At 41.2% G+C, this 13,106-nt stretch overlaps 1 protein-coding gene across 1 annotated transcript in view; it reads left to right on the forward strand.

The window, feature by feature from the left end:
• ube3c (ubiquitin protein ligase E3C) overlaps positions 1-13,106 on the forward strand; it is a 32,219-nt gene that overhangs the window by 10,174 nt on the left and 8,939 nt on the right. The window contains exons 12-19 of the mRNA XM_078280295.1: positions 521-607; positions 705-862; positions 1,167-1,393; positions 3,848-3,952; positions 4,656-4,743; positions 6,701-6,798; positions 7,617-7,749; positions 10,837-11,084. Of these exons, the coding sequence (XP_078136421.1) occupies positions 521-607; positions 705-862; positions 1,167-1,393; positions 3,848-3,952; positions 4,656-4,743; positions 6,701-6,798; positions 7,617-7,749; positions 10,837-11,084 (1,144 nt within the window). The remainder of the gene's footprint in view (positions 1-520; positions 608-704; positions 863-1,166; positions 1,394-3,847; positions 3,953-4,655; positions 4,744-6,700; positions 6,799-7,616; positions 7,750-10,836; positions 11,085-13,106) is intronic.

Raw genomic sequence — 13,106 nt, forward strand, 5'->3', positions numbered from 1 at the left:
GTGAGTGTGGAAGCATGCTGGCGCTGCGAGGTCACAGCGAGGGCCAGGCTTCCCCTCCTCCTCCGTCCTCCATTGTCTTGCTCCCTTGGCCATTAAGTTAAATGGGGCTCCAGCAGGAAACCAGAGGGCTGTTTATGACCTGAGCTGGGTACCCTCGCCAGCATCTAGTTTACTAATGGAAGGTGCCTCGCCTAAATAAAGCTTAATGGCTCATTTAATCTTTTTTCGGTCCTTACAAGGTATAAAATGGAAGAGAAAGGCCAAGAAAATTCTATGAGGGAAATGTTGGTTAACGGTGTCATTTATTTTTTCCCCCCTTTTACTTGTGTCCTTTGGTTAACAGGGCAGATTTAACAATCTCAACATAGCAGACAGATTGACGGAAAGTAATTTTACTGTTCTTGTGTCATCTGATTGAAATAGCTCTCTAACTCATGTTGCCTTGTTGATAAGAGCTGCATACTTTATCAAAATAAATGTTTTAATAAAATGTGTCACTCTGCTTCTTTGTTCTCTGCAGACTTTTGTACAGTTTAGCTTTCAATGCACGTTTCCTGAGGCATCTTTGGTACCTGATAACTTCCATGACAACAAAAATGATCACTGGGTGAGCTAATTCAAAGCTGATCATTGGCAAATGTACCATTGTGTACGTACAGTATGTGCCTCATACGTAGCCTCTTTCTTTCTGTCTACTCCCTCAGCTCCATGGTGCCGCTGCTACAGCTCATCTCGCGAGGGTCTCCCATGTCGTTTGAGGACTCCAACCGCATCATTCCCCTCTTCTATCTCTTCAGCTCTCTCTTTTCCCACTCGCTTATTTCCGTGCACGACAGCGAGTTTTTCGGTCACGAACTAGAAGGTAGTAAACTTTTTCATCTGTTTTACCAATTGTTTTGCACCCTCAAGCTTTTTATTCTTTTTACAAATGAATACATTGTCAAAAAAATTAACCATTGCTGGATATAATGTATGTCTTATTGGTGGACACATCGTACAGGAGCTGCTTATTCTGTACAATTTCCAATTTCCCTCATTTAGTGGTTTTAGCAAAAAATAATATTGTCATTGTCGGTTGTTTCAGCAGTGAAACGCTGTCTTGCTACCATGTAAATGTGAAAATCAATATATGTAAAAGACAATAAGTACATTCTCCCTCTCAACAGGTCAGACGCAGTCCTCCATGATGCCCTTCACGCTGTTAGAGCTGGTGACTCTGTCTCGCTGTCTGAGGGACGCGTGCCTGGGAATCATCAAGCTGGCCTACCCCGAGACCAAAACAGAGCACCGCGAAGAGTATATGGCTGCCTTCCGCAGTGTGGGTGTCAAGACAAACACTGCGGTTCAGCAGCGGATCCAGGCCGAGCAGAAACGCTGGGTACAGCTCTTCAAGGTAAGATGTATAAAGCTACCTGCACGTTACAGCTGAATGTGCAGTCTCTTTCATATTTGTCAAATAACTGATGTTTGGTAATCACACCTGGCATGCAACTGAATTTCTTTTTCTTCAGTCCAATCTTGACATTAAGTAAAAATAATGGCTCTTTAGATATTTGAATTTGTCAGCATTAAGTTGATGATAAAATAATCTTAATTTTGCCCACAAATTGCTTACTTGATTTCTACTTGGGGAGTGCTGTCAAAACTGATGCAGTATTAAAGATACAACAACACTCTACACTGTATCAATTTAAAACGTGGTTGTCTCTGTTCTCTTTGCTTTGTCTTTTAATTCAGCATGGGGATTACGGTGGGAGGGGTTGGGAGGCCGCTCTGTCAATGTGTGTTTGCACATATACTCACACTTTGTCAACTCAAACACACACAGAAGTCTGCTTAGTAGATGATTTGAAAACTGAAGTTGGAAGTTTTAAGTAGTGAGATGCACACAGAGAATCCTTCTGGTTCATTGAACCATTGTCTCATTCTTATGGCAAAAATGTACGGGCAACATTTACAAAAAAAACTGATTCTGTTGATACCTAAAATCATAAATCATGAAATGTGACACATATGGGGTCATCCTTGTGTAGCCCCTCTGTGCATTGAGTGTATAGTGACCCAATGCGTTCTGTGTTAGTGGAAATCAAGCATGTATGCATGAGCAGGCAAAGACAAGGTGGAGCGCTGCCATGGAGGTCATCCATTGGTTATTTACCCAGAAGAAATGAGGCAGAAAACAGCATTACCTTTATTCTCCTTGGCTCTTTTTCCCCATTCCACATCTTCCTTCCAATTCGCCCCTTTCCTTCCCTCCATTCTCTATCAAGAAAACGGTAATAAAGCATCTTTGTTTTTGGCTGTTAGTCTTCGACAGAAGGATTTAAAAGTTAACACTGGCGTTCTGTAAAAGGTGGCAAATACGCGAAGAGCACGTCGGGAATTTTCATAAAAGATCTGCTCAAAGGCCTCTTGTCAGCGAAAACGACCCATTAAAGAAGTGGGGAGCAGGGGAAATGCATTTTCCAAATTGAACGGTGGGATTTACAGTCGGTTTAACGCTGCTGACCCCTAACACGCTAATGTTTGGTTCGTGTCATCAGCTGTCCCTCCCCATCTTTTATCACCTCCATTGTCGAGCTATCTATTTAATTGAAAGAAGTTAATTGAATGAAAATGATCAACTAAGCTTGTATTAATATTGCTAATGGAACTTTCTTCTTGGCTATGTTTGGAGAACGATGTCACGCCGGAGTTTGGGAAAGGCCCATTAAGGCTTGCACTTAACCTGATGGGCTAATTAAGGAATGCTTATTCATTCCCAGAGTCAAGGGGTAGGCCTGCTCCAAACCCATCGCCACGCGCCTTTTACAGCATTTTGCACTTGCCATAATTGCGGACACTGGTTGCCTCGCAGCGATTGGCCGCCATTGATTGTCGCTCTATGAAAATGACGTGCTTTAGAAAAGAACAGTTCGATTGAAATAATCTAGCCTGGGTATTATATGGAAATGGACTGACTATAACTGTTATGGCAGACATAACAGCTCCATTAATGAATCTTCATTCAATGACATGCTGGAGGTTATATAGCGGATGTCTGACAGGACTAGCCCATTATCTCCAGTCGAAGGAATGCGAAACCTAAAAGTTTCCCCGGTAAATGTGTCACTTTAAGGTTTTCAGTCCTAATCCTGGACCGAAATCCTGCTGGGAAAAATTGATATTCATTTTTAATTGTGCCAAGTAGACATTGTTCAAAACACAAAAAATGATTTATTTTTTGTAGAGAATGCATTTTCATTGATTATATCACAGATCTGCATATTTGGATAGCTTTTCAAGCACATGCAAGTAATAGTTGAGATCACTTCAGAGTACAGATTGTCAGTGTAGCCTACATTAATGAAATGGCTCTGTGCATGTTACAAAGTCACAACATAACTTCGAATTGAAATATTATTGTAATCCTGAGCCGTCGGCAGGCCAGTCGAGAGCCATGCTTGTGCTTGCAGTGCTGTGAACCAATGCTGCCTTGTCTTTTGCATTCTCTTTCTGATGGCTGATGTCAGCAGACCTCGCCAGTAATTAACAGGGCTGGACATTGAGGGACGGCACAGATCGTTTTTCTTTTATACTCCCCATAAATGGCGCACTAATGGCTGAATTCTCAAATTGCTTTTTTTCCCCTCTCTAAGCGAAGGCACCTCATCCTGTTGAACAGCCTATACACAGAGAAACCTCTTTATCATCAGTGTTGTGTTTTCTACTCTGAAAAGTACTTAAAATGTACATTTCTTAATCTTACAATGAAGTGGATTTTGTGGGGATATAATTGCCTGAGTTAGAGATGTTAATGTGATGTGTGTATGGGTGTGCCTGTCTGTCTGTGTGATCTACTACCCAGGTCATCACTAACTTGGTGAAGATGGTGAAAGCTCGCGACATTAGACGACCCTTCTGTCCAGCAGGTCACTGGCTTTCCGAGGAGGTCAACATCCGCGCAGATAAGGTACTTGACTGTCATCACAGCTGTTTAGGTTTTTTTATGTATTCATTGTTGGATGTGATATGTCAGATTTGGGCCTTATTTTGAAACCTGTGAATAAAACACCTGATAATCTGGAGCTGTATTCACAAAGCTTCCTGATATGAGTTGCTCACAGTGGTTGAAATTAGTGACTATTCAAAGAACTATGGCTTTTTCTGTTGAATTCTCCCTAAAAATAAGAAGAAATTCAAGTCAGGTAAAAGCTTTTTACGGTGTATTTTAGCTCTGAAGACAGCTGTTTTCTGTTTAGAGGTAGGAGGCGGTCTTTTATGCGCATTAAAATATTTTTTTAAGCAGAGAAGAAAATGGTAAGAGAGGCAAGACAGACATCCACACACCACTTTGTATGATTGGTTGATTAATTATCCAGTTTAATAAATTATTAATAATTATTTGCACTCTATATAGCACAATGTTTCAAAGTGATTCACAGAGATTAAACCAGAACAGAACAATCTCGATCATTTAAATAACCACAAACAATATGAATTAACAATCAGGAACAATATGTTTATGAAAATAGGTTTTAGGGGTGTTTTAAAAGAAGGCTGCTGTTTTTTTTTTTTTTTTTATCTAGGAGGATATTCAGAGCTTTGATTTCTGAAAATCTAGACCAAAGGCACTGGTAGAAATCTTTTTCATTCCCTGCTTCTTTTCTCTCCAGGTCACCCAGTTGTACGTCCCTTCTGCGAGACATGTGTGGAGAACGCGAAGGATGGGCCGCATTGGACCACTTCAGTCAACACTTGATGGTAGTGTAATCTGTTAACTGTTTTTTGTTGTTACAAACCCACTTTGATCTAAAAAGCAATAGCAAAAAAATATATTGGTTAGTTAAATGTGGGTCTTTGGGTAGCCCAATGCAATTTGAAAGAACAAGTTTTGCTGTTAAGTGTGCAAACAAATATGACAGGAAAAACATTTAAAAACCTTTTGAGACCTTTTATAAAAAAAAATTGAGGGCAATTTTCTTCTCTTAGAATATTCTATGCAGTATTTTAATCAGCTGTAACTTTAATCAGTAACTTTAATAAGCAACTCGATGGGTGTCGTACAGGTATACAGCACAGAGCTACTTCATTGGCAATGAATAAAATATTTTGAATGATATACTGTAATGCTTGTTTCAGCTTGAAAAAAGAGTTCAAGAAATCGTCCTAATTGCTGTCCGAAGTCACCTTCTCTATGTTTGCTTTTCCTATCCTATGGAGATGTGCGTTGATATTATTTCCCATATAAGCTAGGAGTCATCTCCTTAGTTTCTATCTATAGTAAATGGAGGGAAGCAGTTAGGGTGAAAATTGAACTGTCCATCGATGTAGGACTAGAACATGATTCTCCCTAAACAAGTGCCTTAAAAAAGCCTTATAATGTAAAGATTTCTTTCACAGCACTTCACTGGGACAAGGGGAGGGGGGGTTTGGATAAAACTCAGAAAAGTCATTAACCTTCTCTGTTAGATATATTACCACATTTTCTCCTCATTGACTCAATTAGGCACTCAGAGGAAAATACACTGACGCAGGCAGGGCTTCATCTGGCTCACTTTGAGCCATCCCAGGTTTCTGTGAAGTATGGTGTGAAAACAAGCTGATAACAATGTGTGTATGATCTGCCTAATCCCACTCACAGGCTGTATGGGATAAATTCAATTAGTGTGAAAGTACCTGATGAACTCAGCCACATCTGGTCCATGTGTTTGTCTGGCCTTTTCTCATTTCCTTAAATGGACAGGCCCATGGCTGATGAATGAGCAACTTATTGACCACTCAGAGGCCATATTTCTCCTCAAAGATGGAAACCTGATGGGAAAATGCAGATCAGATTGACTAATTGAGCAGAATAATTGAGCTGCAGTGGACGCAAACTGAGGAGGCCGAAGAGCAGTTTAGCTTTTGTGGCAATTTTGTTGTGTTGGCTAAACAGTCTAAACCCAGAGTTTAATACAAAACAAACATCAGCTTAATGGATAGAGCCCGGCAGCTCACAGTTGGGTTAATTAAAACGGTGTAGGATGGATGGAAATGTCTTTAATGGCTGGCCTAGAAACAGTGGACTAGGTCTTACTTACAGAGCTTAGCAGTGAGCAAGGTAATGATTCTGTTAGATGAGTTTTACACGCAGAGGACACCTGATGTTGGGAAGTTTCCTCCAGATAAAGTTTCCCTGAGCAAGGCTTTTAATCCCTGTCAGATAAATTCCTGTCCACTTTTAGTTGACCGGGAAGACAAAATAATCTTCATATGTGTCAATGTCACTTAGTAATGATGAAGGCCCAGTAGCCAAGATAAACATGTTATTTTCTTATTAAATAAAAAAAATCTATGATAGAACCATCATAAGATGTGAATGTCTAAATGTGTTTGGAAAAGTAATTACCACGATCAAAATATTGGGACTACAATTCTGGATGCTATTTTTGATCAGTTAGATTTTCGTTCAACTTGAATTTACAGTGAAAAAAAAAAGGATCTCTATACACTGCACTGATGGAGTGAAGTGAAGAGGACCAAATGTTTTGCCTTGTGAAAGTCCTAAATACATTATGGTCTATTATATATATATATCATATATATTCAGATAGTTGTTAAAAGTTAACATAAAATAAAAGTTATTTTCATTTCTCCCGTAAAATGTTTGGGTAGTAGACAAAAGGAGAAAAAGAATGAAATGCTCTAACACGTTGATATTTTTTCTGTCTTTCTGCAGTTGGTTTAGAGCCGCCACAGCTTTCTGTGTCTGAAGAGAGACATCTGGCCATCCTCACAGAACTCCCTTTCGTGGTTCCCTTCGAAGAGCGAGTCAAGGTGATGCACCGTTACCCATTCACAACTACAAAAAACATGTTTGTTTGCTGTATGAGGACTGAGTATTGCAGGGCTCTCTGAAGAATTGCGTTGTTGCCGATAAGCATATTATCGACGTTTTGTATATGCTAAAAATGCATGCAATTATCCATTTGACATCCTATTTTGGAAGTGAAACAGTGCTACAGTAGACCATAATGGTGCTGCATAATTTTTCCAATCGTATAAAAAGCTGTGTGACTAAACATGGGTAGTAAATTGATAAAAACTATAGTTTTATTATGCAAGTATTTCATCTTATTTTGAAGTATTATGAACTATTATGTGTACTGTTTATAAATTAGGGAAGCCATTGGTGTAACAATGATTAGTTCTGCCAGTATTATCCACAGGATGTTGGGCAAACTTCTAACTGATGTCTAGTCAGGTGTGCTGGTACATCTGTCATGTTAGTATATCATTACCAGCTGGTCGAGCTTACAGATAAGGTCCCTGTGATTTTTTTATTGTCTAAAATTCGCCCCAGACACCTGCCTTGATTCTATTTATGATTGGTTAGTGGTGCCTTTCTTTTGGATAGAGATAGTTTGTGTGTAGTGTATATGATCACCAGTCTTCTGTTGCTTTTTATACCCTTTTCCACCTTTTTTTTTTGTCTCTTTTTGCTCGAAAGTACAAAAAAGGCATAACTTGCCAAAAAAGCTGATCAAAGACAAAGCATAAATGTTATATAGTAGAATTGACTCTCAGAATTAAAAACATGTACAACTGAACGGATTTGTCACTGACCCTGCTACTGGGCTGAATCTGTCTTGTAGATCTTCCAGAGGTTAATCTATGCTGACAAACGGGACGTGCAGGGGGATGGGCCATTCCCTGATGGCATCAGTGTCACCATCAGACGCAACTACATCTATGAAGATGCCTACGATAAACTCTCTCCAGAAAACGGTACGACTTGCATCACTTACAGTTCAAATAAAATAACCATTTTACATGTGCATTATTCGTTGTGTTAAATACTTAAGGCCAGCACACTTTGTGATATCATGTTTTATTTTCAAGATGACAAGTACAGTTTCAAGAGGAGAAGAACCACTGTGTAGCAGATGACTATGTTACTGAAGCTCTTGTGCTCTATAAAATCATAATTTTGAGGATCAAGGTTCCGGTTAGCATTAAAAATGAAGGTCAGCTCTCTCCTTGTGCAGAATATTGAATTTCAGTAAAGCATAATTGTGGTTCCGATTATTATAATGGACCACATAAAAGCAGAATCAATTATTTTAAGTCACCTCTTTTTGTGTTTGAATTTGAAAGGGCACTTCGGTGGGGACAATCTGATTAAAAAGAGTAGTAGCAGACCTGGGCTGAAGACATGATCTATATCATTTATGTGTCTATAAGTTATAGCTGCCTTGATTTATCACTGTACATTAATTATTCTGAAAGATGACCTCTTATAGAATTTGATTTGAATATTCTGCAGGTCAAAAAAGTGCTTTCTTGCAAAATGTTTGTTGAAAAAAACAACACTAGATTTAAATGGTATTGGAATACCTCCATTTTCTCTGTTTAAATGAATAATCAGGTCATTGAAAATGTTGCTTGTTGGTAATCTTTTACATTTATATTTAGCAGCAAATACAGCTAGCCCAAGTTTTAAAGAATATGTAATGGAGAACAAGGTGAGGCCTTGTAAGTGAACCTTCCCTAGATAAGTTAATACAATGGAGTTTAAAATTAAAGTACAGTATAATACCATCAATCAACTGGATAGCATAGAGGCAGTGTTAGTAAAAAAATGAGAGGGATAAAAGAATAAAATAGACATTTGCAGATATACCAAATTATGTTGATATTGTACATAGACAATATAAGAAAAGTGAAATTACAAATGGAGTGTGTTTGCATTGGCCCATTGCCCAGATTTTAATGATTTTATAATTAATTATACTATGCTACAACCATAACTTGCAAATAGTATTAGAAATTAGGGATCTGTTGATGAAACCTGAGGTTATATTTCACAGGGATTTACAGGAGATTAATAGCCTGGGAAAACCCTGACAAACTTCCGGCAAATTTGAGATTTGCTCTGCAAGTCCGTCTGGCCAAGAGCCCACTCAAGACCATTTACAATTTTTCCAAATCGAGGCACCAATCACAACCGTTGCGGCGGGCGATGGTGATAGCGCAGCGATGGCAAGCAGCTTTTTGTTTACATTCAACATGACGGCAACCGAAGCGCAGCAACCCGTTGATGCCGCTGTCGCTGCTACGTCACCCGAATCGTTGGTCTGATTGGTTGAAGGACTATCCAAATGTGCCCAGAGGCATTTGCTGACGCTCCTTTGGAAATGGGCTGTGAATGAACCTTCCCCAGACCCACTCTGTTCCAACTGAGAAGGGTCTAGTGTCAACCAGGCTAGGAGATTAAGCCTCCTACATGACAAATGTTGTTCCTGATTTTTCCTAATTAATTTTATGTCAGAAACCCATTTAAGTAAGTAGCTTTAAGGCGTCAAGTAATTCTGAATTATTGTTAAAAACTAATATGAACCTGACATTTGTGTCCAAGCCTGTAACATTTGAGGATGGGATTAGAACCATTACAAACTATGAAGGTTACCATCAACTATTCGAAGTTGCAGATACTGTCAGATTAGACTGTTCGACTTGATTCTTCATCCGCTTATCCGGGGTCGGGTCACGGGGGTAGCAGCTCCAGCAGGGGACCCCAAACTTCCCTTTCCCGGGCCACATTAACCTGTTCGACTGGGGATCCCGAGGCGGCCCGGTACAGGTTAGAGATATAATCCTCCACCTGAACTCTGGGTCTCCCGAGGCCCTCCCAGCTGGACGTGCCTGAACACTCCCTAGGAGGTTTCAGGCATCCTTACCAGATGCCCGGGTCCACCAACTGGCTCCTTTTCGACGCAGCGACAGCGGCTCTACTCCTCGAGCTCCTCACGATAACTGGAGCTTCACCCATCTCTAAGGGAGACGCCAGCTACCCTCCTGAGGAAACCCATTTCGCCGCTTACCCTGGGATCTTGTTCTTTCGGTCATGACCCAGCCTTCATGACCATTAGGTGAGGGTAGGAACAAAACTGACCGGTAGATTGAGAGCTTTGTCTTCTGGCTCAGTTTCTTCACACAACGGTGCGATAAATTACGTAATAACGCACTCAGCAGCCGATTCCCACCAATCTCCCGCCTCCATTGTCCCCTCACTGCCAACAAGACCCCACAAGTACTCTGAACCTTCACTTGGGGTAAGGACTCATTCCCTACCTGGAGAAGGCACTCCATCGGTTTCCTGCTGAGAACTATGGCCTCCGGGATTAGAGGTGCTGATCCTCATCCCAGCCGCTCAATACTGCTGCAACCGATCCAGTGAGTGCTGAAGGTCACACAGGCCGATGATGCTAATAGACCACATCATCTGCAAAAGCAGCGAAGGAGATCCCCAGCCCACCGAACCGTAAACCCTCTCCACCTCGACTACGCCGATATCCTGTCCATAAATACTACAAACAGGATTGCGATAAAGCGCAGCCCCCTGGCGGAGGCCAACTCACCTGAAACGAAGTCCGACGACGCTCGAGAACCCGACACAGTTTCTTGGTCGTACAGAGATTGGATGGTCCTTGAGAAGGACCCTCACCCCGTACCCGCAGCACCCACAGCATTCCCGGGCACCCGGCCACGCCTCCAGATCCACAAAACACATGTAGACTGGTTGGGCATACTCCCAGGCTCCCTCCAGGATCCTTGCGAGAGTAAAGATCTGGTCCGTTGTTCCACGACCAGGACGGAATCCGCATTGTTCCTCTTCAACCTGAGATTCGACTTGATTCTCCTGGTGGAAAATCCTTAAAAATAATGTAAAGGATGAAAATTACTGAGTTCTTGGCCACATTTATCAGAGTGAAGATACAGTGTATTGGGACCAATAACTTGGACAATGTTTTGTTTGTCTCTTCTTTTTGTACCTTAATAAATTCCTCCTCATGCTCTGTGTCCCTATGTTAGAACCGGACCTGAAGAAAAGGATTAGAGTCCATCTGTTGAATGCTCACGGTCTGGACGAGGCCGGCATTGACGGTGGCGGCATCTTTCGCGAGTTCCTCAATGAGCTCCTCAAGTCGGGCTTTAATCCCAACCAGGGCTTCTTCAAGGCGACCAACGAGAGCCTGCTGTACCCCAACCCCGCTGCGGAGATGCTGATCGGAGACTCCTTTACGAGGCATTACTATTTTCTAGGCAGGATCCTTGGAAAGGTGAGCCTCCAGAGTAAAATCTAATAATGATGATGATATTAGATATTTCAATGTCCTTTTAGAAAAACTTAAAAATTCCTTAAACAAGGAGGAATGTCCAAAGATATTAAAGCTGTTGGTAAAAGTATCAAGGAAATACTAAGATTTAGTCACAGACTGCCTTGATTTGGTGGTCAATATGTCAATTAAGATAAATAGCAGTCAGTGTCGCTGCATGTATAAATGTAGGGGTTGTTTTGGTGTTTGTTCTAGAAACTGACGATGTTTGGAGAAATTGCCGTAATTTGTTTCTTGGGGTTAGAACTTTAACCTGGCGCTCGTGCAAGCTTTAGTTTTGTTAATTAGCCCTGTGCATAATCTGTTGACGGCATTGTTTTTCTGTCGCTTCCTTCCTCGGATGGCACTATTTATTAGAGCCTAATGTATCTAAATCATCCTTAATGCATGTGGTAGTGATTGTTTATCAAGATGCCTTCCTCGTGGGAGGGCTATCATCTCAACCCGGAGAAGAATTACCTCATGACAATCGGTCGCCTCTCAATTAGGGCTTCCATTAGCCGATGATTCCTACCTCTTGTTTGTGTAGTGATTGCATTTGGCTGGCACTAAATCAGTGAGCCCACACAGACGGGACATAAATAAGCGTTCAAAGCATGTGGTAATAGCATTTTGATCTGTTTTACAGTCAGGAACATCCAGGTCGCTTCTCTCTTGCTCGGTCCAAGATGGTCCGGTCCACTTATCAGATCATCGTAACTCCTCCTTCTGCTCCTCTTCTTTTTATTCTTCTTCTTCTCTGTATTCTTCACAAGTGGGAAATGATCAATCAGCAGCTAGAAGCTCTCGGCCCCCACTCCCTCGATATTGTACTCCCAATAGCTAATGGTTCAGGCAATTAGGCGAGGGGAAATTAATTTGAATTTGACTTTCAATTAACCCTACCTTAAGTTCCTCTTTCTCCATAAAAATGGACGTTTGAGTGGCCATTTGAGAGGTGTATTGATATTTGTTTAGTGCCGTTATTGCCTGGATAAAAGGCAACCGTTTATATAGATTGGGATTGCATCACCACGGCTGCAGTGTGCACTGTGCACATTGCGGCTCAAAGGACACGGGAGATTAATATTGTTAATTAATGTCCGAGGCGTGCCATTGTTGTGGAGGTGATGTATTACAGGCAGGAGTGGCTTGTCTAGGGTACTCACTGAAATGGGATTGAACATCAGAATAGAGGCCGGCCATCATCCTTCTTCCTCACTTGTCCACCCAGCTGACAAGCTGAAAGATTTAAGCCACAAATGTTGAAATGTGAAAACAGGTTTCTTTGCTTTTGTGGTTCTATCCTTCCAGACTTTAGACTGAAGAGTTAATTTAATCTTGATGGGAGTGTTTGCTGACATGGTTTTTGTCAAAATCACATTTCTCATTATGTAATAGACCTGCAGGAGGTTCTCTTTGTGCCTCATTCGTCTCTCATTAGTACAAAACCTCCAACCTCATCAGCAGTGGCCTCTCCACTCCGTAAACTGTGAGGGTGATGAAAGTTTCATCCTCCCGCCTTACCCACCAGTCTCCTCTCCCTGAACTCCAGCGACTGATAGTTCCCGTTAGAGGTGTGTGAGGTTGGCCCCCCTTATTAATAGAGATGCTTTTGAAAGGCATTATAATTTTATTGATTCTTAATGTTGTAAATTAAGGAATGTATTTGGCAGCTAACAGAATGCACCTGCTATGTTGTTGGCATTTATTCCACCTGATGGTGCCGCGATCTGCTTTAATTGCGTTGCCACTGCACTCACTTATATTAAAAGGCTGGGCCATAATAATTAATTCTTTCCAGCCCAAGTCATTTTGGCACAATTTCTGGCAATAAACACCCATAAATAAAGTAAGTGGCATTGAAAAAATAAGGCTACAGATTTTTTTCCATATACTTATTGCTGCCTCTTCCCGGCATAAGTGTTATTGATAGGTTTCAAGGGGCCACGCGGCGCATATGGTCTGAAATGAGCACCGGCCACG

Source organism: Sander vitreus, chromosome 22 (genome assembly GCF_031162955.1).
Source record: "Sander vitreus isolate 19-12246 chromosome 22, sanVit1, whole genome shotgun sequence".
NCBI classification, from domain to species: domain Eukaryota; kingdom Metazoa; phylum Chordata; class Actinopteri; order Perciformes; family Percidae; genus Sander; species Sander vitreus.